This window comes from Balaenoptera borealis, assembly GCF_965194805.1.
Source record: "Balaenoptera borealis genome assembly, chromosome: 18".
Taxonomy (NCBI): domain Eukaryota; kingdom Metazoa; phylum Chordata; class Mammalia; order Artiodactyla; family Balaenopteridae; genus Balaenoptera; species Balaenoptera borealis.
In genome coordinates, this window is record NC_138877.1 from 20213821 (window position 1) to 20241171 (window position 27351).

A 27351-nucleotide genomic window follows, 5' to 3' on the forward strand; every position below is an offset into this window, starting at 1 on the left:
GTTCACTTAAAACTGGTTGATTTAGTGTATATAAATTATACTTCAATAAATCTGACGTTGAAACTATACTTCATACTTACTATTTCTGAAACTGAACAACAAAGTATATGTTGCTTGACTCTTATAATGACTATTAAGTATGTTTTAATAAAATGAATGAACATAAACTCATATACGTATATACACTTATAAGTATTTACATTACTATGGTCAATTTTTCAGGAACTACTAAGATGTAAAAGGTTGTTTGTCTCTATAATAAACAACTTCCAAACTACCATGATTTTTTAATTTTTATGTTTAATTCTTATGATTTTGGTTTGCTTCTTTGCTCTCAGGCATCTGTTGAACCTAACTTCTCTCAATGTGTCTTCTTTCAGCAACTCCAATCTTTTTTTTTACTCTTTTAAAGTTGGGAAATGAAGTATTAAGCTTGTTAAAAGTGAGTATGTGTTTTATTCATTTTTTTTACATAGCAAATTTTATTAGGACATAGCAAACACGATTCAACACAAGCTCATCTGAAATGATAAAATGCCTAAATAAAATGTTGTATACATAGGTTCTGATTTTTAAGGACCTGAGGAACTTTCCTATAAGCAAAATGTGTGACCTTTATTTCAGATGATTTATAAATCTTGTTGTTTTTGTTGTTGATATTGTTGATGTTCTAGCTGCATCCCAATTAACTATATATATAGATAAAGTGTTCTTTCTTCTTCATACACAGTTATCTATGGAAGAAAAATAAATGTTCCTTCTAAACTTGAGAATATTAAGTATTTTAATCACCTATATTTGATTTAGTTCTTTAGAGGGAACCATATTACAGACGAGATCAATGTTATAAAACCAAATGATTCATGCACAAATATTTTTGTTAATCTATGTTAAGAAAATAATCAGTTTCCAATTAAGAGAGTCCTAGAAGAATTTCTAGATTAAAGTATTTAAGATTCTAGATATAGAATTATAGAGAGAGACAGAGATAGATATGGAAAGGACTTGCATTTTAGTTGTAACCTATAACATCCACTTGGTCTGATCTTATATCTGGATGTCACCAAAATTTGCCAGAGGGAAAAAATTTACAAAGCCATGAAGATTAGAATCAACTACAAAATCCTACTTTATCATCATTTTGTTCACTTTTTAAAATAGTAGATTATACTGGAACACAAATAACATAATTTAACACAAAGTCATCTGATATGATAAATGCCTAAATGGAAAACATCAGTCTAACCACCATATTTGCAATCATTTAAAAATCATATATCTTCATATAGTTTTCTTTGCCTCTTTCAGTTTGTTTTTTTGTATCTTCCAAAATTTGATATCTCTAATAATTTTTAAAGAAATACTCATTAAAAAAAAAAGAAAAAAAAAAGAAGTACTCATTATGCAGCTGCCATGGTTTTATGACTTTGGGGATACAGTGATGAAAACAGAAACAAACAAAAAAAATTCCCTGTCTCCCTGGGACTTATACTTTCATTTATGTTAAGAACATGGATTTTGGTGTCAAACATTCAAGAGTTTGAATACTCTAGTGGTATAACTGTGAGCAACTTGCTTAAATCCAATTAGATCTCAGTTTCTACTAAAATAGGGATGATAATAATATCTAATCAGAGTCACTATGAAAATTAACAGTGAGGATGCTTTTTATTTTTATTTATTTATTTTTTTGGCCTCACATGGCGGCATGCAGGATCTTAGTTCCCCAACCAGGGGTCAAAACTGTGCCTTCTGCAGTGGAAGTGCAAATTCTTAACCACTGGAATGCCAGGGAAGTCTCTGAGGATGCACTTAAGTAATCAGCATGGTGCCCGGCATTATACTCATTGAATCACAGCTACCAATGCACTTAAGTAATCAGCATGGTGCCCGGCATTATACTCATTGAATCACAGCTACCAATGCACTTAAGTAATCAGCATGGTGCCCGGCATTATACTCATTGAATCACAGCTACCAATGCACTTAAGTAATCAGCATGGTGCCCGGCATTATACTCATTGAATCACAGCTATCAGCAGCAGCACTATTATCAGTGAATCTAGCACTCATTCCTCTATATCATATCTGTCTCAATACTATCCATAATCCAACCTTCCCCACACCAAAAACATCCATTCCTGGGAATGCTAAGGAATGCTGGAGTTGTGTGTGTGTGTATGTGTGTGTCTGTGTGTGTGTGTGTGTGCAAGAAATCATGTTTATTGACCTCCAGCCCCTGGAAACCACTGACCTGATTTCAATTCCTTTTCCAGAATATCATACAAATGGAATTATACAGTCTGTAGCCTTTTTTGTCTGGCTTCTTTCACTTAGCATAATGCTTCTGAGAACTCATACATATTGTTGTTATCTATAATATTAGTATTTATTCCTTTTAATTGCTGAGTAGCACTCCATTGTATAAATATGCCACAATTTATTTATCTATTCCAACAGCTGAATACACTGCTATGAATAAGGCTACTAACCCTAGCCTTAAATATCCAACTACAGATCTTTAAGTGGATGTATGTTTTCATTTTTCTTGGGTGAATATCTAGTTGAGGAATGCTAAGTTCTATATTAAATACAAGTTTAAGTTTATAAGAAACTATAAACTGTTTTCCAACGTGGCTGTACCATTTTGCATTCCCACCAGCAACAAATGAGAGTTCCAGTTGCTTTGCATCCTTACTAGCACTTAGTTTTTGTTTGTCTGTTCTTGCCTGTTTTTTAGCCATCCTAGTAGGGATGTAATGGTACCTTTTCCCAAGGACTAATGACACTGAGTATTTTTTCAAATCTTACTTAACATCCATGTCTCTTCTTTGGTAAAGGGTCTTTTCAAATATTTTGCCAATTTTCTATTCAGTTGTTTGTCTTATTAAGTTGTAAGAATTAGCTATACATTCTGGATTCAAATCGCTTAACAGATATGTGTTTTGCAAAAATTTTCACCCAATCTGTGGCTTTTCATTTTCTTAAATAGTGTATGTCAAAGAGCATAAGTTTTTAATTTTGATGGAGCTCAATTTATTACTTTGCTTTATAGACCATGCTTTTGGTGGTACTATCTATGAAATCTTTGCTTAACCCAAGGTCACGAGGATTTTCTCCTATGTCATCTTCTACAAGTTTAGATCTACGATTCATTTGAATTAATTTTTATAAATGGTGCAAGATATGGATTAAAGTTCATTTTTTGCATAAGGACGTCCAATTGCTCCAGCATCGTTTGTTGAGAGGAATATCCTTCTTCCACTGAATTACCTTAGCACCTCTGTGTGCAAAGACTGACTATATATGTGTGAATTCTATTTCTGGATTCTCTGTTCTGTTCCACTGACCTACTTGTCTTTCTTTTTACTAGTACTACAATGTCTTGATTACTGTAGCTATGTTTTATTCTTTTTTAGTTCAGTTTGATTCAAGATTTTTAAATCCGTAAAGGACATCTGATTTACTTCTCATTGTGCAGATTAAGAAATTAAAGGCTAGAGTGTTGAGACTTGCTCAACACAGCCAGTCGATACCACAGACCTAAAACCCAAGTTTCTTAACACTCAATTTAGTATTGTTCCATTTATTTAAGAATATTTCCTTAATTACATTTCTACATCGATGTTCCTAACATTTTCACTACTGAAATCCTTAATCTCATCACCCTACTAAGAGTCCTGTACTCTTAACTATTTTACTATTCTGTACTCTTCATTTCTATTTTACTGAGAAGGGTAGAGAATCACAATACCAAAAGCCTCAACATTTTTCTCCACATCAATAATTTCTAAATACTATAAATTTCAGTCTTCCTCCAAATGTCTCTGCATCTTCAACTTCCTCTTCTGACTTTGACAAATGGACATTCTCCTCCACTCTCAAATTAATATGTCTAATCCCTCCATACCTCCCACTTTGGATCACACTGCCTCTCATCTCCTTCAAGACCTAGTTTATTAATTCTTCCCTCTGTCTTGTAATTTCTCTAACAGTTCTTTCTAAACCCTTATTTCCCTTTAGATAAGCTTGCACCACCTTAAAAAAAAAAAAAAAAACCTATCCCTGGACTTTAACAAGGTACTGGCCTAACCACACATCTAAACCTCTCACTATTCTCACTATTCACACACATACTCATCATGTACACTCTCACAGTCACACCTACTGCATCCACTGAACATATCTACTACATAAGCACTATTCTACTGACGCTAGTCTCTAACTCTCCAAAGACCGCTCTCTTTCTAAACTGAATGGCTTTTTCTTTGGTTTCATCCACAAAACCTCTATACAACATCTAACACCACTGTAATGAAACTTTTTCCCTTAGCTTTTTAAACACTCTAACATCCTCATTCTCTTTATTTCTCCCAACTTTTTCAGTGTTTCCTAACTCCAAGGACTTTTTCCCAGAACCTTCTCTTTTCCTTCACAATCTCATCCACTTCTATAGCACCCTCATCACCTCCATACAGATGTTTCTCATATCTCACCCTGCTTTCCAGCCCTCACTGCTCTCTCAAGATCCAGGCCCTATTTTCCAATGGCAATTTACAACCTAAAATCTGTAACTGATTTGTTTTCTTGAAAATTTAGTTGAGAATTACAAAATGAGCTCAGAACAGCACCTTAAAAATTGTTAAAACAGAGGAAAAGTAATTTTTACTCAGCCAAAAGAATGACCAATAAATAAATAAATAAAAGAAGAAAAAATGGGGAAAGGGTAAGAAAAAGCATTTTGCAAAAGAAAAAACGGTAATTTCCAATAAACATATTTTGAAAATACTGAACCTCAGAATAGTGTCAATTGAAGGACAATTTGCAAATATGCATCAAGATCCTTAAGAGTTCAGTTTTATCTCTAAGAATTTATCCTATGAAAATAATTGGAGTGTTGAGTCAAGATTTAGTGTAATATATGTTGAAAGAATTATTTATAAGAGTAAAACTAGTGGGAAAAGCTTAAATATCTTTAAATAAAACAGTTAAAAAAATTATGATAGAGCTATATCATGGAATAACATAAAACTCTTAAAACATTTCAAAGATTATAAGGACATGGGAAAATACCAAAGACATGTTAAGAGAAAAAAACACCAGAATACAAAATTCTGTGTATATTTTGACTCCAATTTTGTGAAAAAATTTTAAAAGGAAGGAAAGGCAAATATATATCAAAATGTTAACTATTATCTCTAGGTGGTAGGATTACAAATGATTTTCATTTTCTTCATTAACACTAGATACATTTTCTAAATTACCTAACAACTATAAAATGGCGAGAAAGTAAGTCAATTTAAAAGTATTAAATTTATATAAAGCAGGAGAGAGAAAAATTAGGAATATCCTTGAGAAAAATCTTTAAAATATTAAAACTGTAATTACATATACTATAGTTTAAATCGAAATCTACAATCAACACTTAAGAGGCTACCTATTTAAGCTGTCATTTAATTTAGTTCACCTGAAGCACCCAATCGACAACCCCAAATTAGTGATGACTTGTACTTGCTTTATCACAAGCACTAACTTATAAAAGAGCTCCACCAAGTGGTAACATAAATCATCTTGGAAACATCTGAAAAGTAGGTTATCTTACTAGTCATGCTATCATAACCAACATGAATTCAAACTGAAATTTTAAAAGTTAAAAACACTACTCTCTCTTATCTTCCCTTTTAAAAATATCAGCCATGACCAAGATGGAAATAAGCCATAAGAAATATGCTCTTTATCTCAGGGTCAAAAAGGATACATCCTTACACTAGATTCATGAGACTGTAGTGCGTGATTAGCCATAAAGTTACAAGTTAAATGTATTAGAGAAGTAGAGGGGATAAGAGCTGCCTTTATCTTCCACTCCTGGATTTCCTCCTTACCAAGGTTATATGTAGGAACAAAAGGGATAATATGCTAATATGCCAGAAAATCCTCCCTCTCACTTGCATAATATTAGCCCTCAGCAGTTAGTGTTAAGGAAATTCTTTGATGTGGTCAGAAGAAGCAAAAGGCAAGAGTACCACTGTCAAGAAGAAGAATGCAAAAGCTAACTTTCCTTGTACTCAATCATATTTTTGATACCATATTCAAGGGTGAACACCAACTGAATTAGCCATCCAGTTACACAATGCCTTTGTGGGGAGAGAGCTGACTCTACTCCCAGAAAAACATGTACCTGGCAAGTTGAGATTCATCTAGCCTTCTGCCCAAGAACTGAGTATCGGGGGCTCCCTCCTTTAAGAGCTCCTACAGAACTGAATGGATAGGCCTATTTAAGCACTTAAGTAAAACTTAAGTTCAGTTTACTTATTTGCTCAATTGTCCGTATCTCAACTAGTCTGTAAGCATTTTGAAGACATAATTATATCTAATACACCGCTACACCCCCAAAAACCTAGTACAATGTCCAGCACTAACCTGATGTTAAATGCACATTTTTTTAAAAAGCAGTAGCAATAGTCATCTCCCCATATAGGATAGAATGACTTTTTTGACTTTTTTTTCCTCCTAGTATGCTCAGAGAAACAAGCAGCAACTGAATCATGAGTAAAAAATATAAGGTAAGAATATTGGTTCTACTAGTTTCTTTAGCTCCTGATCACACATTGATAACCTAGTGAGTATCAACAGGACTAACTCACACAAACAAATGATATTACAGACCTCATTTCCTAAACATGTGATATATAACTGACCTGGAATTTAGTTTCTAGTCAAGCTCTCTGCTTGCTTTATTGAGTCGAAGGCCCAAAAGATGATCCACCCAAGAAGATATAGCCACAGAGGAGAGAAAACTGCTGCCATATTAAAACAACGACTAATTAATTGGTTTTTCTGTAAAAGATCAATGAAACCGATGTCTACCACTCTTAGAAACAAAGATGAAAAAAACTGAGGAAGTCAACTCCTACAACTCAGATTTAATTATATGTATAAAAGGTATCTTCCAAAGTTTGCATGTCAACTCCTTCTACCAGTATCACATATAATACTTGAAAAAATAAAAACATAACTAATGAATAAATGAGTTGGCGTTAAAATGAAAGAATCTCAATTGGAAGGGAAATGAAAGGGATCATTGATCATCAAGTCCTGTGCTCTGGGAGTTTCTAGGGTTCCAAATCATAAAATGATAATCTTTGGCAAATGTGCTGAAATTTTTAAAAACGTAAGAGAACCCATATGTTTACTTTCAATAATGCCTCAGTAACTAAAGTAGCAAATACTTCACTTTTGCTAGAATTCAATTCAGCAAGGTAACACAATTTACCTTTACATTGATAAAAAAGCACTGGCTGGCAGCTTTGTATGCCTTGAAGAAAACTAGGAAAAATTATTAATTAATAATCTAAGTTTGGTAAACTTCTTAAAACAGATCCAAGGTGGGGAAAGTTTGGTGGTTTCTGACTGCAATATATTGATAATTCTGATTCAACTTACCTTAAAAAAAGTTTGTAGAATGAGAAAATCAGAGCACATATTGAAAAGAGGTAAATTAAAACAGGAAGAGAAATAGGAAATTTTGATAAAATAATTCATTTCAAAGCTCTCCTAAATATCTAGGTCTCATATAAACTTGACTATCTGTTTATAGCTGAACATGTAATAGACAGAAATACAGAAATAACTACCAATCGGAACATCAATAATTATGAATATCAGGCCTCTAAAACTATAATGCACATAATAAGGAAAACATTAATTAATTCACTGATTGATCATTTACAATCATTTATTTCAAAACATCTGTTTTATCTAAATTATATTTATATAGGGCATAAAGATGTTTAAAGTACAGAAAAACAAATAGTCCTATTAAATTGAGATTGAAGATATCCTAGCAAACCTGGAAGCCTATAACAATCTCCACAGTCATTCCAATCCTTTGGAAAAGAAGATGCTATACAGTATGTGACGTATCCTTCTGGTATCTACTTCTAATATGGAGAATAAAACTTAGAGTTTGTCCCTATGTTTGCGGGGAATTGATGAGGGGGTAGTTTTTTAAAAGAAATACATTATAGCTGTTTTCAGTCATTTATATCCTAACATGTACTAGAAAGAATTTTTTTTAATCTTAGAAAACTATATAAAATAAGACCCCAAAATCCAAAATATGTGGGTAAAGAAACTGGGCATTTTAGGAAGGATAATTTTGTACCTTATTCTCTAATTCATTTAATTTATTCAGCAAATATTTACTAAATGCCTACCAAGCACTGAGCACTATTATAACTGCTAGGAATACATCAGTAAACAAAATAAACATTCCTGTTTCCTGGAGCTGACATTTTAGGGGGAAGAGAACAATAATAAACAAAAATCAGTATCTGTAAGTAAACTATATACTATGTTTGAAAAAGAAGCCTTCCCTGGTGGTGCAGTGGTTAAGAATCCACTTGCCAATGCAGGAGATACGGGTTCGAGCCCTGGTCCAGGAAGATCCCACATGCCGCGCAGCAACTAAGCCCATGCGCCACAACTACTGAGCCTGCACTCTAGAGCCTGTGCTCTGCAACAAGAGAAGCCACCGCAATGAGAAGCCCGCGCACCACAACGAAGAGTAGCCCCCACTCGCTGCAACTAGAGAAAGCCCGTGCACAGCAACAAAGACCCAATGCAGCCAAAAATAAATAAAATTAATAAAATTAAAAAAGAAAGAGAGAAAAAAGAGCAGGGTATCGTACACTGTTGGTGGGAATGTATATTGGTGCAGACACTATGGAGAACAGTATGGAGGTTCCTTAAAAAACTAAAAATAGAGCTACCGTATGATCCTGAAATTGCACTCCTGGGCATAAATCTGGAGAAAACTCTAATTCGAAAAGATACATGCACCCCAATGTTCATAGCAGCACTATTTACAATAGCCAACACATGGAAGCAGCCAAGTGTCCATCGATAGATGAATGGATAAAGAAGATGTGGTACATATACACAACTGAATATTACTTAGCCATCAAAAAGAATGAAATAATGCCATTTGCAGCAACATGGATGGACCCAGAGACTATCATACTAAGTGAAGTAAGTCAGACAGACAAAGGCAAGTATCATATGATATCACTTACATGTGGAATCTAAAAAATGATACAAATGAACTTATGGACAAAACAGAAACAGACTCACAGACACAGAAAACAAACTTATGGTTACCAAAGGGGAAAGAGCTTGGGATTAACAGATACACACTACTATATATAAAATTATAAAATAGGTAGACTTCCCTGGCGGCACAGTGGTTATGAATCCACCTGCCAACGCAGGGGACACAGGTTCGATCCCTGGTCTCGGAAGATCCCACATGCCGCGGAGCAACTAAGCCCGTACACCACAATTACTGAGCCTGTGCTCTAGAACCCACGAGCCACAATTACTGAGCCCATGTGCCACAACTACTGAAGCCCACGCACCTAGAACTCTGCAACAAGAGAAGCCACCTCAATGAGAAGCACCGCAATGAAGAGTAGCCCCTGCTGGCCACAGCTAGAGAAAGCCCACACGCAGCAACGAAGACCCAATGAAGCCAAAAAAAAAAAAATTATAAAATAGGTAAACAACAATGTCCTACTGTATAGCACAGGGAACTATATTCAGTATCTTGTAACAATACACACACGCACACACACATGCGTAACTGAATCACTTTGCTGTACACTAGAAACCAACACAACATTGTAAACAACTATACTTCAATTTAAAAAAAAGCAGGGTAAAGTGAATAGAGAATTTGAGGGAGAAGAAGGGGCAGATTACAGTATTAAACAGTCTTAGGCCTCACCGGAAAAGTGAGATATCAGCAAAGATTTTATTCTATGAGCAAAGACATAATCTATTAAATTTTTAAAATGTGAATGTCTTCTGACCCAGTGGTTTCACCTCTAGGAATCTACACTACAGCAGTACTCTCATTTGTGCATTAAATGTATATAAAAAGCTATTCACTGCAGCAGTTTGTAGTATCAAATGTTCAAAAATAAACTAAATGTTTGTTAACAGGGGAATATATAAATAAACTACACATCCATACAATGGGAAATACATCCACTAAAAAGATTAAGCTAAACATAGAGGGAGAGGTGCTCTTCAAGATACATCACTACATAAAAAAAGCAAGGTGCAGAAAAATGCAAAAACTAGAAACTTTTATTAGCTGCCTACGGAGGAGAAGCAGGCAGCTTAGGGGAAAGAATGAGAGAGACTTCTCAGTGTTTACATTTTTATTTCTTTTGAATCTTGAACCATCTAAATCTACTGCCTATTTCAAACACACTGATAATAAATTGGCTAAAAAGTGTAAGTAAATAATAAGACCTCAGTGAGGTAAAATAAAAATCCTTTGTGTGTGTGGGTGTGAAAGGGGAAGTGAGGAAGGGTTGGAGGGATAGAATGAGCATAAAATTTATCAGTGGTTATTTCTACAGAGGTGGGAATACAAAGAGAGCAATGGATATTCACTTTTCACTCTATTACTATAAAATTTTTTAAAACAAGTATATTTGAGTTTTGAATATATATGGGGGTGTGTTTATATATGAATATATATATTTTTGAAATGCTGAAAGGGAAATATAGAAATGGTGGGAAAAAATGACAAGATGTTAGTATCTGAAAAACTACATACTATGCCTTGAAAAGTGGAATTCAAAACAGTAATCAGTTATAAGAGTCATAATGACCACAAAACAAAATAAAATAAAATAGCTTCTCAGAAGAAGCCTAGCTAGTCTTCATTCAGAGATGAGAGTAAAATTCCTTCCATGGATCCTCAGAAAGAAGAAAATATACTGCAGTAAACAATACTGGCCAACAGTAAAAACTTTCATGAAGGAAAAGCAATTTTAAAAGTAGGAAGTCAAATTATATATTATAATAACAATTATATATAATTATATGTTAGATATATCTGAGTAGTTCATGATGAAAGTTCATGATGAACTTTAATAATGTTATCCAACATATATATTAAGTTTAAAACATTAAATGGTAAAACGGATAGTAAGGAAATGGTTTGATTAAATTTTTTAGAGAATAGAAGAGAAAAAACAATAAAACCAAAGACTGGTTTTTTGAAAAAACCAACAAAATAGAGAAGCTTTTAGTTAGATTGATCAAGAAAAAAGAAAGACTCAAATTAGCTAAAATTAGGAATGAAATAAGGACATTAAGACCAACCTTACAGAAATAAAAAAAGAATTAACAGGAATGCTATGAACAACTGCATGCTGACAAATTAGATAACACAGATGAAATGGACAAATTTCTAAAAAGAAACCAACTCCAAAAGAGGTGGACCAAAACCAACTCAAAAAGAAATTGACATCTGAAAAGACCTCTAACAAGGTAAGAGGTTGGATTAGTAATTTCAAAACTTCTACACAGAGAAAAGTCCAGGCTCAGATGGTTTCACTGGTGAATTCTACCAAACATTTAAAGTAAAATTAATATCAATTCACCAAATTGCTCCATAAAAACTGAAGAGGAGGAAACATTTCCCAACTCCTTCTGTGAGAGGTCAGTACTACCCTGACACTAAAATCATACAAAGACATTACAAGGAAAGAAAATAGAGACCAAAATCTCTTATGAACATATGCATAAAAATTTTCAAAAAAGGGCTTCCCTGGTGGTGCAGTGATTAAGAATCTGCCTGCCAATGCCAGGGACACAGGTTCATGCCCTGGCCCGGGAAGATCCCACATGCCGTGGAACAACTAAGCCCATGCACCACAACTACTGAGCCTGAGCTCTAGAACTCGCAAGCCACAACTACTGAGCCCACGTGCCACAACTATCGAAGCCTGTGCGCCTAGAGCCTGTGCTCCGCAACAAGAGAAGCCACAACAATGAGAAGCCCGTGTACTGCAACGAAGAGTAGCCCCCGCTCACCACAACTAGAGAAAGCCCGCATATAGCAACAAAGACCCAACACAGCCAAAAAAAAAAAAAAAAAAAAAAAAAAAAAACCTCAACAAAATATGAGGAAACCAAATTTACAAATATATAAAAAGAATTACAGACTATGACCAAGTGGGATTTTTAGGATAAGTCCCACTTTATCCTAAAAATGCAATGTTGGTTTAAAATCTTAAAATAATATAATACATTATATCAATAAGGAGAAAAAAAATATGATTATCTCAACAGATGCAGAAAAATCATTTGACAAAACACTCAACACAACAGGAATAAAAGGGAACATCCTCAACCTGACAAAGGCATCCACAAAAAGCCCACGTCATAAGTAATGGTAAAAGACTGAATGTTCTTCCTCCTAAGATAAGGAAAAAGACAACAATGTATTGAAGCTTCTAGCCAGGGCAATTAGGGAAGAAAAAGAAATAAAAGGCAGCCAGATTATAAAGGAAGAAGTAAAACTATCTCTATTTGCAGACAATATGATCTTGTATTCAGAAAATCCTAAGGAATACACTAAAAAACTATTTGAATTAAAATATGAATTCAGCAAGTTTGCAGCATACAAAATCAACATGCAAAAGTCAACTGTATTTCTATACACCAGAAATGAATAAACCAAAAACCAAAAATGAATTCCATTTATAATAGAATCAGTAAGAATAAAATACTTAGGAATAATATTTTAATCACAAGACTTGTACTCTAAAAACTAAAAATACTGTTGAAAAATTAAAGAATATCTCAATAAATGGAAAGACATTTCACGCTCATGCATCTGAAGATAATATTGTTAAGATGGTAATACTCCCCAAATTAATCTAGAGATTCAGTATAATCCCTACTGAAATCTCAACTGTCTTTCTAAAAGAAACTGACAAATTGATCCTAAAATTCATATGAAGAGAGAATTCTGGGAAGATGGCAGAGTAGGAAGCACTAGAAATCTGTCTCCCCACCTAGACAACAGTTGCACTGGCAGAATCTGTCTGATGTAACTACTCTGGAACTCTGGAGTCTATTAAAGGCTTACAACTTCCAGGGGAAGGCAAAGAAGGTAAATGATAGTTAATTTCTGTCAATTTCAGCTCTGAACACAGTAACAGGTACCCATGGCCAACTGTCACCCACCTGGCAGGCAACTATGCACATGTTCCTGGAACAGCCTGCACAGAATCTGCAGGAGCCAGGGTGGGCAGAAAGGACCCAGTCCTCCAAATTTCACAGATCTGTGCTCTGATCACTTATCGCTGCTCATCACGGAGGAGCAGGCAAAGAGGTGGGGGCTACTGTTGTTGCACCTCCCCCATTGTTGCAAGCACCTCTCCCTCTAGTTGAAGTGACTGCCAGGAGATTTAAAAAGTTGGCACCTTCCCCCTACTCTTCATTTTTTTCTCCTTTTCCTCTTTTGGGAGCCAGACATTGGATTAAGACATTCAAAAGCAACCGAATACATGGAGGAAATTAGAAAGTCACAGTGCACACCCAAGAAAGGCACATAGTCAGAAAAGACCTGAGAAGACCTTAAATTTATACTTCAGGCTGATCCCTGGCACAGACATAGCCTACAACAATCAAAACCAAACCAAATAAAAATGAAAAAAACCCAAAAAAACAGCAAACTCTAGGGAAGTGGGGAGAAATGAATGAAATGAAATAAATGAAAGAATATACACAAAAGGAAATAAGAAAGGAATTTAAACATTTCAATAAAAAAGCCAGCTAAACACAAAAGAATTAGTGAAAACAGAAAATCAACAGAAAAACCAAGGAAACCAAAATCTGGTACTTTGAAAAGATCAATAAAATCAATAAGCCTATACTCAGATTAACTACAAAAAGAGAGTGAAAGAGAAGACACAAATTACTCATAACAGAAATGTATGTGACTGTTTTTCTCTTGCTGCCTTTTCTCTCTTTAACTTTTGCCATTTTAATTATGATACGTCTTGGGTTCATATTGTTTGGGACTCTCTGTGTTTCCTGCACCTGGATATCTGTTTCATTGTCTAGGTTTGGGAAGTTTTCAGCCATAATTCCAACAAATACATTTTCTACATTTCCCCTTTCTCTCTCTCTTCTCCTTCTGGGACCCCTATATTGTGAATTTTAGTGCACCTGATATTGTCCCAAAGGTTCCTTAAACTATTCTTCTCATTTTTTAAAATTTGTTTTTCTTTCTGTTGTTCTGACTGGGTGATTTCCGTTATTCTATCTTTCAGATCCCTTATGCGTTCTCCTGTATCACCTAACCTTCTGTTTATTCTCTCTAGTGTGTTTTTCATTTCAGTTATTGTGTTCTTCAGCTCTGACTGGGTTTTTTTTTTATTTCCTTGTTAAAATTCTCACTGTGTTCATCTATTCTTTTCCCCAGTTCCGTTAGCATACTTACTACTATCACTTTGAATTCTTTATCAGGTATTTACCTCTGTTTCATTAGAGTCTGTATTTTTCCCCCCAGGGTTTTCTTCTTGCTCTTTCATTTGAAACATATTCCTGTCTTCTCATTTTGTTTAACTTTCTCTGTCGCCATGAAATTAGGTGAAGCAGTTACCTCTCCCAGTCTCGAAGGCATGTCCTCGTGTGGGAATGTCTCTATGCAGTCTGCGTGTGCCCAGCTGCTTCGGTAGGAGCGCTGCTGGATCTGAAGTGAGCACAGTCTGGATCTTCCCTCAGGGTGTGCTGGCAGCCAACGCTTTGGTAGGAGATAGGGCTGAAGTTGGAGTGGCTACAGTCAGAGCTGGGGCTTCTCTGCTCAAGGGCTGTCACCGCCCTGTGAGAGGTGGGGCGGGGCTCAAGGGGCTGGAACAGGAGTCCTGAGGGAACCGGGTTTCGGCTAGGTGGGTGGCAGTCCCTGTCTTGGTTTGGGGCTCGTCCAGGGCTCGAGGGCATAGGGCTGCACTTCTGTGCTGGTTTCACTCTCCCCACCCTCTGGTACGCATGCCTTGGTTAGAGGCTGGGTCAGGGCTTGAGGGGCTGGTACCATGCTACTGACCTGGTTTGGCTCCCTTCTAGGTGTGAGCAGGGACACACAATCCTGCGATGGCAGTCTCCACCCTAGAGCTAGTTTCGCTCCCTCTCGAGTGTGTGCAAGGAAGCCTCACTCGAGTGACAACATTCTCCGCCCAGGATCTGGTTTCGCTCCCTCCTGAGTGTACACACTGACACACATGCTGGCAATGGCTGCCTCCACACTGGTCAGAGACAGGGGCTGGGTCCAAGCAGGCTTGGATCCCTCCAAGTGTGCGCACTCTCATCAACAGCCTGCGCCTTAGTGGGGTGCAGCACCAGAGCAAGAGGCGCTGGAGCACGAGCCCTGTGCAGGCTGGGGAGTACACTGGGGCGGTCCTGAGAAGCCAGCCAGAGCCCCAGAAAGTTTTCAATCTGCTGCCTCTGTGCTGTGACTGGGATGAAGCAAGTCTGTGCATGTTCTTCAAGAGCAGTGTCTTGGTTTCTTATATCTCTCCAGTAAGCCCCACTGATTTTCAAACCAGTTAAGGGGGTCATCTTCCAAGCGTTGGACCCTTGGGCTAGGGTGCCTAATATGTGGCTCAAATCCCTCACTCCCCCATGGATAATTCCCAAGCCTGTGACATCCCCTTCCTCTTCTGTGTCCCCCACTAGCGGGTACAGGTCCCGACCAGATTGCTTCTCCTCCCTTCCTACCAGCCTTCGTGTGGTTCTTCCTTTACAGCCTTGGTTGTAGAAGAGTCATCTTGCTAGTCCTGGGTCGATTTCACCAAACATCGCTCTATATGTAGTTCTGGTTTTGATGTGTTCAAGTGAGTGAAGGTGAGCCCGTGTCCTTTAACTCCATCTTGATCTCTCTCTCCTCCCTCCGTACTGTTTTTCACAGTGGCTGCACCAATATACATTCTTACCAACAGTGTACTAGGGTTCCCGTTTCTCTACATTCTCACCAACACTTGTTATTTCTTGTCTTTTTGATAATAGCCATTCTAACAGATGTGAGTGATATTTTATCGTGGCTTGATTTGCATTTTCCCGATGATTAGAGATGTTAAGCACCTTTTCATGTACCTGTAAGCCATCCATATGTCTTCTACGGAAATATGTCTATTCTGTTCCTCTGCCCAGTTTTTAACTGGATTGTTTGTTCTTTATGTATTTTTGGATATTAACCCCTTATCAGATATATGATTTGCAAATATTTTCTCCCAATTGGTAGGTTGCCTTTTCATTTTGTTGATGGTTTCCTTTCCTGTACAGAAGCTTTTTATTTTGATGTAGTCCTACTTGTTTATTTTTGCTTTTGTTGCCTTTGCTTTTGGTGTCAAATTCAAAAAATCATCGCCGAGACTGATGTCAAGGAGCTTACCACCTATGTTTTCTTCTAGGAGTTTACGGTTTCTTATGTTCAAGTCTTTAATCCACTTCAAGTTCATTTTTGTCTATGGTGTGAGACAGTGGTCCAGTTTCATTTTGTGCATGTTGCTGTCCAATTTTCCCAGCACCCTTTATTGAAGACACTGTCTTACCCCTATTGTATATTCTTGGCTCCTTCTGTCACAAATTAATTGACCATATATGTGTGTGGGTTTATTTCTGGGCTCTCTATTCTTTTCTATTGATCTATGTGTCTGTTTGAATGCTAATCCCATTCCATTCTGATTAATGTAGCTTTGTAATATAGTTTGAAGTCAGGAAGTATGATAGCAATGATACTTAGATACAATACCAACCAAAGGCATGATTCAGAAAAGAATTTATAAATTGGACTTTATTAAAATTAAATATTTCTGCTCTGTGAAAGATACTGTCAAGAGAATGAGAAGTCAAGCCACAGAATGGGAGAAAATATTGGCAAAAGATATATCTGAAAAGGACTGTTACCCAAAATACATAAACTCCTCCTAAAACTCCTCCTAAAACAATGAGAAAATAAACAAAATATTTAAAAAATGGCACAAGGTATAGACACCGCTCCAAAGAAGATGTACAGATGGCAAGTAGGCATATGTAAAGATGTTCAGCATCACATACCATTAGAGAATTGCAAATTAAAACAATGAGAGAGCACACCTATTAGAATGGCCAAAATTCAAAACGCTGACACCACCAAATGCTGGGAAGAATGTGAAACAATAAGAACTTTCATTAATGATACAGCCACTCTGGATATAATCTGGATGTTTCTTACAAAAATAAACATACTCTTACCATAGGCTCTTACCACAGGATCCAGCAATCACACTCCTTGGTGTTTACTTAAAGAGTGGAAAACTGATGTCCACACAAAAACCTATACACAAATGTTCATAGCAGCTTTATTCATAATAGCTAAAACCTATAAACAGCACATCCATCTTTCAAAAGTGAATGACTAAACAAACTGTGGTCCAGCCATACCATGGAATACTACCAAAAAAAAAAAAACAACGAACAAACTATTTGCAATGGGCTGAATTGTGTTCCCCCCACAAAATTCCTATGTTGAAGCCCTAACCCCAAGTACCTGAGAATGTAACTGTATTCGGAGACAGGGTCTCAATGAGGTACAGTAAGTTAAAATGAGGACAGAAGTGTGGGCTTAACCAAATCTGACTAGCATCCTTACATGAACAGGAAACCTGACACACAAAAAGGCGCCAGGGATATGCGCACAGGAAAACCATTCCATAACATAAGGAGAAGGCAGCCATCTGCAAGCCAAGGAGGGAGGCCTCAGAAGAAACCAAACCTGCCCATATCTTACCTTGGATTTCCAGCCTCCAAAACTGTGAGAAAATACATTTCTGTTGTCTAAGCCACTGTAGTATTTTGTTACAGCAGCCTTAGCAAACTAATATATTGACATATAACATCACTGTATCTCCAGGGAATTATGCTGAATGAAAAAAAGACAGTCCCAAAGATTAAATACTATATGATCTCACATCCATTTCATTCTTGATGTTACAAAATACATCTGACCCTTGAAGAACATGGCTATGAACTGTGTGCATCCACTTACAGGCAGACTTTTTTTCAGTAGTAAATACTATACTACTACGTGACCTAAGGTTGGCTGAACCTTCAGACGTGAAACTGCGGAAACAGAGGAACCTTGTATACGAAGGAACTGCATATGCAGATTGTTGACTGTGTGGAGGGTTGGCGCCCCTAACCCGCACACTGTTCAAGGGTCAACTCTATGTCATACTATCACTGAGTAAAGATCTTATTAAATGTCTATGTACAGTCAAACTGGGCTATTGGTACTGTCAAGATAATACTTGAAAAGATGATTATAATCATCGGTCACCGTTACAGAATATTACAAAACAAACTCATCAGCTTTAAAACTAGTCAATAAAAGCAAAGAATAAAGCACTTATCCTACCTTTCCTGAATGATATGTACTTAATAAGAATAATTGATGGAGGAAAGTTTCCATTTACAGAAGAATTACAACTAATAACTGAATACGGAATGATAAAATTATCAGTTCACCATTTAGCAGCCCCTAATGGATCTAGTCAATGGTCATCAATAATAGCTTACATCAAAAAAAAAAAAAAGAGAGAGAGATAACAAGACATTATGTGTCTACTAATAGTCATACACAACAACATCTCTGAAGTATTTCTTCTGGAAAATATCAAACCAGGATCTGATCAGGCCTCTAGATCCATTTCTAGGAAACACAGAGAATTAGCAAATATGTTAAACAATGAAGGAGGTACAACCTGTAAAATACACACAGTAAGAAACTCCACAGGATAAACAATCCAGTTTCTTCAACAAATAAATTGAAAAAAAAAAAAGAAGTAAAGAAAGGAAAAGGGGGAGGGAAGGAAGACATGAAACCAACAGATTAAAAGAGATTTAAGACACAAGTCAACCAATCATACTGTATGGACCTTATTTAAATCCTCATTAGAACATACTGAAAAAAAAAAAAAAAGAATTTATGAAACAATCAAGAAAATTTGAACACTGGATACTTGATATTAAGGAATTTTCATTAATTTTGTCAGGTGTGATGAACTGTGGTCATTTTTTTAAGAGTTCTTATTTTTTTCCCCATACATACTGAAATATGTACAGATGAAACATCATATCTGGGATACTTCAAAATAATCTGGGGTCAGGGAGAAATAGAGTTTGGCTATGACTGATAACTGTTGAAGCTGGTTAAGAGGTATATAAGAATTCATACCATTTTCTCTATCTACTTTTATAAATATCTGCAATTCTCCATAATAAAATGTTTAAAAAAATTAATCTGAGGATTGGAAACAGAAATAAAAGAAGCTGCAAATATCCTACAACTGTAATACAAATATAACGTTCACGTACATGTTCTGAAGTGCACTTGGCTCAGCACCATCCACATACAACCAGGATACCAGCACCAACGCCAGACAGAAAGGGTACATATATTACTAACGACTAGAAAACTACAGGCAGAGACCTTTCACTACACATAATTTTAAAATAGATATTCTGCTTTCTAACGATAGTAAGAAACCCCTTCATATTTCTGCAGTATAGCTTAAATGGAATGCCTAGTATTACTCCAATTCCAAACTATTTTTTTCAGTTATCTTTCTAAATATAATGACCTATAAAAATGCCTCTATCAAGGGCAATATATTTCAAAGCCCTTGAATATATACACACAAAAAACATACACACACACACACATACACACGCAAAGCCCTAAGAAACTGACATTCAGACATCATTTCTGCTTTACAGATGAGCAAACCAAGACTGGAGAATTAACCAATTTGCCTAAGATCATATAGCTACATTACAACTACAGAGTTTTTTGCTCTGAGGTCCAAGGTCTTTTCTATTCTACCACACTGTCATTCAAGATACAGAAAGAAAACCAAAATTCCAACAACTGATTCACCATAAGTCACAGTATGAAAAGCAATCCTGGCCAATTTCTTGATGGAAAGTTCCTTATTTTATTCATATGCTACAAGCAGCACGAACACAATCTAATCTTACGACAGCAATCACCTATTACATACTTACTAAACATTTATACAAGGAGAAATTTCTAGACAAAATACCACAAACCTTTCCTTTAAAAGAATTAATATATGCTTTCATGTATGTATAAACAACTTTTTTTACTCTGAAGAACTTAAAAATGTGGATTTTAGCAAAAATACTGCATCAGAATCACTATACATCCGTTTAAAACTTCAACCATTTTAACTGATTCTTAAATTCTCCTAAAAAAATATTAATGTAAGATTTTCTGCAGTAGTTCTTAAGTCAAATAATTCCGCTTGCATGACCTAATATAGGCACTCATTTACACTAATAAGTGCTTTATATGCATGAATTTATTTAATCCACAAAATAACTCCAAGTTCCAAAAATCATTGTTAGTTCCCTTTACAAATAAAAAAACTGAGGCTTGGAGATTTTAGGTAACTTTTCGAGATCACAGAGCCAGTAAATGGTAGATCTGAGACTTGAGTCAGTCCAGTCTGATGACAAATCCTTGCTCTTAACCCATCCTCTATTCCAATAAACATTATCTATTTTCAGTTGCCAAAAAGTGCCCTAAGTTACCACATTCCTCTTCTTGTTTCAAAGAAGATAGCCAATCGCAACTAGAACGGCTGCATAGGAAACAGGTTCATTTTGTCATTCATTCGCTTCTCAGCACACACTGGCTCATATTCTCCCTTAGAAATTACTGTATAAATGAAGGTTAAATTATCAGGTCAACCCTCAAAAACTTAACTATCACTTAAAATAATATTTCTATGTGAAAGTCTGGTGAATTATAACAGGACAATACAACATCATCCAGTCGTACCCAACAAAAAGGTACCCCAAATCCCAAAGGTAACATGAAATTCCTTTCTTGTCTTCCTCAGCACACAACCAAGAATGATTTCACATGTCCTAGTCCCCATCATGAGCTCCATCAGGAGATGAGTTTTAAACTGTGCCAGTTCCCATAGAAAGTAGGGACAAAGCCAGGAGGAGAAAAGGGTAGGATACAAAAGCAGGAACATTTATTCATATATATATATATATATATATATATATATATATATATATATATATATATATATATTCAAGTCCAAAGCCCAAAACTATTAACTGCTACAGTTCAGTTAAAAAAAAAAAAAAAAAAAAGTTTTCTGTGAACCAGCCTGGAAATCTAACTACCATATTGTACTTGCAAAGAGATTTGGAACACAACCAGCTTAAAAGTTGGAAACTATCTATACTCACCAAACTCTTTATACAACTACCTCTTCTCAACTTTCTGAAAACTAAAAGCCTAGTATTTATGGAAGAGAGAGAAGTGAAGGACTCTTTAACTGCATGCACAGAAACAGCTTTGTACCTGAAGTATCCAAATCAGTGGAAATATATATTAGGTGCTTTGGGATGATACCAATAATATCATTCATCCAAGATACTTCAAGTATTCCTTTTTAGTATGGAGTTCTAGAATATGTTCAGATCTTTGGAACTGTGAGATTTGTTTTCTCCTTTTTTTTTTATTACCAGATGCTATGGACTGAATGCTTGTGTCCCCCCAAAATTCATATGCTGAAAACCTAATACCCAATGTGATGTTATTAGGGGATGAGGCCTTCAGGAGTGATTAGGTCAGGAGGGCAGAGCCCTCATGAATGGAATTGGTGCCCTTATAAAAGAAGCCAGTAAAAGCTCCCACCCACCCTGCCAAGTGAGGCCAGTGACAACGCACTGTCTATGAACAAGTGGGCCCTCACCAGACACAGAATCTGCCAGCACCATTATCGTGGACTTCCCAGCCTCCAGAACTATGAGAAATAAATTTCTATTGTTTATAAGCTATCCAGTTTATGGTACTTGTTATAATAGTCCAAATAGACTAAGACATCAGAGATTTTTTTTAATGGTTTTAAATAGTTATTTTTACGGGCTGTACATAAGCATATTTTGTTGCATTGATCTGATCAGTAAAAAAAGACATACATGTACTCTACTACAATGCTGATGAGAAAGTAAACGCATTAAAAGTGTCTGGAGTGCAATTTAGCAGTAATTACCAAGAGTTTTATACATGTTCATAGCTTTTGACTCAGTAATTCAACTTGTAAGAATGTATTCTAATAATCAGAGATTGATTCATGAATTTAAACAAGTTATCAAAGACTTACTTTCTGCCAGGCATCACTCTTACGAATAAGGATGTTTAATCACATTATTTTACAGCTCCAAAGTTGGGGAAAAAATGTCATATAACAGTTAAGAGTTAACAAATTAAAATACATATAATGAATAAAATATTACACTACCACTGGAAACTACGTTATCAAATAATATTTAATAACAGAAAACGCTCATGTTAAGAAAAAAATTTTTTAAACAAGATACAAAACTATATGTAACTACATGTAACTACATATAACTACATGTACGGGATCATACATGTAGTTATATACAGTATGCTTTAGATCTTATTAGTCAGGGTCCTTGGTAAGTTACTTAACCTAGCTCTACTTCAGTGTCTTCATCTATAAAATGAAGGTTTTACATTTTACATGTAAAATAAAGATTTTATATTTCACATCTTAATGGATTGTCAAATGGGTTCTTTGAAAAGTGGTTAAAATATTCCCCAGCACATATAAAGCATCAATAATTATTTGCTGGTGGTATACACATACAGATGCAAAGAAAAAATGGAAGAAATATTTCAAAATATTATCAAAGATCCTGAATTCTAACATACCTAATTCTAAGGCAATCAGGAAATTTGAACACTATGTATTATGAGATATTAAAAATTATTTTATAAGATATAAAAAATTATTTAAAATTATTTTATGAGGTATAAAATCATTTTATGAGGCATTTTTTGTTTTTTAAAAAGTCTTTATAGCACAGTGAAGTATTTATGAATAAAATATGATACCTAAAATTTGCTTTAAAATACTTTGGTGGGGGGCTTACATGGAGAGTTTTGGGGTTTTTTAAAATTTTTAATGTTATCAGAAGTAAATTGCCTCTGGATAATAGAATTGTTACTAGCTTTGCTTTATAGTTTCCATTTTCTAAATTTTCTACAGTGATTAAAAATTATTTTTAAAATTAGAAAAATGTTTTCAAAAAAATTTAAGACAATCCTTACCAAGACTCCATCCACAGATGAAACCTTCTCCCAAGTTAACCAAGCTCTTTCTCTGACATGATCTGGTATCTTTAATTTCTGACATAATGCAGTAAAATCAGGTTCTTCAGTTTCTTCAAACTCAAGCCTACCAAATGAAAATATAATAGGCACAAACTTACAATCAAATTAATTAAGCAAATATTTGTTTCAATAGTTTGCATATAATAGCACTATCCTGAAAGACAGCATCACTAAATACTTTAGGATCTTATTTATCTTTGAAAAAAATTACACTTAGAATTTAAACATATGTTTATCTTCTTCGGTCTTTTCCAAAACAAGAATACCACACAGTGAAAAATGCTTGCTGGTCTGGTGAATCACATACTTTAGAGCAGCAAAATAGCCTTGTGAAGGAAAGTAAGTACAATAGCTAAAACTGTTTGGGAAAGCTGGGATGATACTAGCCAAGAGGAAAGCCTTAGATAATATTACAAAATCAATTCAGTATCAGTAACTTTGCTAAAATACAATCAATGTTTCATTTAATCTGCCTACTAGTATTTCTTACATGATGATCAAATTCAGCCTTTCTTCTTGATCTTTCTTAACCAAGACAGGCAGTCAAAAAATTCTTCTTGCCTAATTCTTTTTCATTCACTTAATGTCTAGTTGACATCTAATAATAATAATAGTAGTACAAGGCATAGCTTACAGTTTTTTAGTATTTGCTATGGCCCCATACAAAGTACCCTGGATGAAGGCAGACTGAACCCCGCATCAGCCCTATTAGGTAAGTACTCTTACTATCCTTGTTTTACGGATAAGTACCAAATCAGAGAAGTTAAAGTACTCACCTGAGATCACAGCCAGTAAATGGGAAACCCTGATATAAACCCAATAACCTAACTCTATAATCCATGCCTCTGACCACTATTCCAGACTGCCAAACCTACTTCAAAACATAATTACCTTTTGGTTATCTCAAGAATGAAGATGGTGTGTTGTTCCTAGTGATGGTTTCCCTTACAATTGTATCACTTAAGCCAGAGATAATACAATAGAAGGAAGACCTCAACTCTCAAAGTAGACATGGGCTCTGTCACTGGAAATGCAGTTGGACTGGGCCCTGAATTCATCCCAAGTAAGTTTCTCAGCTTCAGATTGCCAGGCAGTGGTTCTATCCTTGTTCAGTAGTTAACCTCTAGAGTTTGATAGCCCATGCTAAGGAAACATTTTATGGGTAAGAATAATCAAGAACAGACTGCATGGTTTTGACTTACAGGAGAAGTTTTGATAGTTCCATCATTTAAAGGTATATAAAATACAGTTTTGCAAAATAAAAGAAACAAAGTCTCTTTCCCCAGGGGATGGCCAGAACTTCAATATTTCTGGTTACCCTACAATAATCAAGAATGCTTCCAAGCTCTGTGGATAACATGGGGTTCTTTACAGTAGACTTCACTGCGCTTTACAAAGGGAAACTGGAAAGTACTGGATATATCAAAGTTTAATCAGAAACGAATGTCTTCTCCCAGAACATCCCTGGGCTTTTTTTTTTTTTTTAAACTAGCGAGAATGATTTTTAATTAATACATAATAAGACAGTCTAAATATATGAATTTCAAAGAGCTTTTCACAAGCCATTTCCAAAGCCCATTCCAATCTTTAACAACTTGCCCCGAATTCTGTTCGTGTCTGGGGAGATAAGAGAAACTGGACTTGCTGATGGACTAGATCGGCAGGAGGGAGTACTGAGGGACAGAAAGGAGTCCCCTTCCCTTGAAACTGATGTGTAGTCTCAAAGTAGGGCTAGTGCTTACAATAATAATGGCAACTATATTCGTTCAATCTTAGGTTCTAACCATAAAGCATCACAATCAAGAAAAATAAGCTGCTGCAATATATATCTCCTTGTCATATTCTACTGCATTATCATGTACTTGCTTAAATTTAGAATCCACTTAGGAGAAAAAAAAATAATTCCATGTGAGCACAAAAACACTAATTTTGTACTCAAACAAACAAAACAAAAAAGGACACCAGGATCCTCGCTGGCTCAAAGCCAAAACGCAAAATGGAAGAAATAATGAGGCACGCTGAAGCAGACTAACATGAAAGAAGAGTTTTATGCAATGAGAAAAAAGAAAAAGTTTAGAAACTCTCAAGCTCTTGGGCTAAATGTCTCACAATATTTTTGCCCATGCACCAGTTCCTCTAAAGAGTTACGTTCCACCAGTCACTACCGATGGCTGTGAATCCTCACGTACTGAAAGCACTCTTCTAAGGGAACGCCATAAAGCACCTCAGCCGAGTTTCCTGGGGGCAACTGACACCCAGGACCCTGCGCTTCACGTCCGATGGCATCTCTGTAGCAGCGTCCAAGGCTTTTCTGCTTGGCCTCTCCCAGGACTGGGCTTCAGATGCAGCTGCACGCCCAGAGGAAAATACTTTCCAACTGCTGCATCGCAGGAGACCAAAACAGAAAGTCAAACGACCACCGGAGGACTACAAACCTCAACAGGAGAAAAACCTCTCCACCAGGCACCAGTTAGTTTTTTTTTTTTTTCGTTTTGCATTTGATGGGGTCTCGAAATCACCCGCCGCCTGCGAGACTCCAGTCTCGCGGAGGAAAGGCGGCACCTGTCACTTCGCTCAGCGACCCGAGCCCCACCCGCCCGACACCTGTCAAGCTGGAGCCGAGACCCCTCCCGGCCGCCCTCCCCTCGCTCCCGAACCCAGACTCCTGTCAGCCTCCTCCGGGCGCTCCGCGGCGGTGGGGCACCGGGAGGGTCCCTACTCCCGCCGGGACCCGGCCCCCGGCGGAGACGCGCCCCCGCCTAGACGCCGCGGCGCCCGCCGACGCACCCTCGGGGCGCCCTTCCTGCGCGCCGCCCGCGCGCGGCGGCTCGGCTCGCTCACCTGGCCAGAGGCAGGTCCTCGGGGCCGCTGTCCTGCTCGGGGTCCTCCTCAGGAGGGGGCGGCGGGGGCGGCGGCGGCGGCGGCGGCTCCGCGGCGGCGGCGGCGGCTGCTGCTCTACGGGGGGTTTTGGGCGGCATGACGCCCTCGCAGGGCAGGCGCCGGCGGACGCTGGAGGAGGGCCGGGGAGGGAGGACGCGCGCACGTCGGGCACGCCCCGTCCTCTGCCGACTCCCGTTACAAAAATAATTTGAACGTCCCCTGAGAAAAACCGGACGAGCCCTCCCCCGCCCGGCAACCGAGCGCCGCGTCCAACCGCGGGAAAACGTCACTTCCGCCAGCGGCGTCACGTCCGCGAGGCTCCCGGGCCCGCCGGCGTCGGGAGGGCACCGGGGTGCCGGGCGATGCGCGGGGCGGGGGCGCGGTCGAGAGGGGAGCCCCGGCCTGGGCCCAGGCGCCCGCCCAGAGGCAGCCGCAGCCGCCTGAACCTGTCTCCTCCCGAAACTCGCTCCTCCAGGCGTGGGTTCCGGTAACGGGGCGCTACCCAGCCTGGTGGGCGAGCGCAGGCCCCATCACTACCTGCGGGTGGATCCGGAGCTACTGCGGAGGCCCCGCCGGGAGTATCTAGCGAGCGCACCCGGGGCGGGCACGCCTCTCTGCTCCGTGGGCGGCGCCCTCCCTCTCGCCCGCAGTCCTACCGCCCAATCCGTTAAGCGAAGTCGTCCGAAACAAAAACAAAAACTTCTGGAACACCTCTTAGGAGCTGAATTTTGCCAACCTTTAGGAGAGACCAAGTATGGGATAGTGACTGGTCTTTTGGAGTTCTTTTGGGGAAGGGGGTGAGCAAAGAACTGATGATAGGGTGCTAAATGATTTAACAGGAAGCACCCTCGAAATGTCTAAGGGACAGCTTCAGAGGAGCAGTGGCATTTGAATAGAAGTTTGCCCGACGGACCTAACATTTAAGGAGGACTTTGTGTACAAGGGATTGTTCTGGCCACTTTACATAATTGTCCTACTTAATACTCAGAAACAACCCTTTAAAATGAGTCGTAGTCCTATTACACTTTCCAGCTGGGAAAACAGGCTTGGAGGAGTTAATTTGCCCAATATTACAGAGCTGGTGGGTGATGCTAGGTGAGCCGACGCGAGTTGTGAAAGAATTGACCGAAATATTAACAGGGGAAGAAAAGTTAGTTTTTATTCTCTTTCCTAGGGAGGAAAGGGGCCAAACACATAAAGTGGCGTTGGCCCTGAAGGTTGGGCGTTTTGAGTCTTTTACTGAGTCTTAAAGGGCAAGATGCAAGAAAGAGGGGATGGGTTGATATCTATTCTGGTCCACAGTTGTCACCAGGCTGGCTGTGCTTCTATAGGATGTGTTTTTTCTGAGAACAGACTTGTTGTCTTCAGTAATTTTCCAG

The 27351-nt window shown here is 37.5% G+C and overlaps 1 protein-coding gene and 1 long non-coding RNA gene across 15 annotated transcripts in view; one reads left to right on the forward strand and one right to left on the reverse strand.

The window, feature by feature from the left end:
- The window catches only part of RB1 (RB transcriptional corepressor 1), a 142076-nt gene extending 115842 nt beyond the window's left edge, over positions 1-26234 (reverse strand). For 3 of the 6 annotated variants that reach the window (XM_082365317.1, XM_082365320.1, XM_082365322.1), the window contains exons 1-2: positions 25934-26233; positions 23030-23156 (exon numbers count right to left, since the gene is read on the reverse strand). In XM_082365317.1, coding sequence (XP_082221443.1) covers positions 23030-23156; positions 25934-26070 — 264 coding nt within the window. In that variant the 5' untranslated portion in view covers positions 26071-26233. Of the gene's footprint in view, positions 1-23029; positions 23157-25933 lie in introns of all 6 variants that reach the window. The other 3 variants (XM_082365318.1, XM_082365319.1, XM_082365321.1) reach the window with 2 other exon arrangements.
- A 191-nt stretch (positions 26235-26425) lies between these two features.
- Positions 26426-27351, forward strand: part of LOC309615691 — a 132997-nt gene continuing 132071 nt past the window's right edge. For 5 of the 9 annotated variants that reach the window (XR_014236969.1, XR_014236970.1, XR_014236971.1 and 2 more), the window contains exon 1: positions 26426-26724. This is a non-coding gene — a long non-coding RNA (uncharacterized lncRNA). The remainder of the gene's footprint in view (positions 26725-27351) is intronic. The other 4 variants (XR_014236974.1, XR_014236975.1, XR_014236976.1 and 1 more) reach the window with 1 other exon arrangement.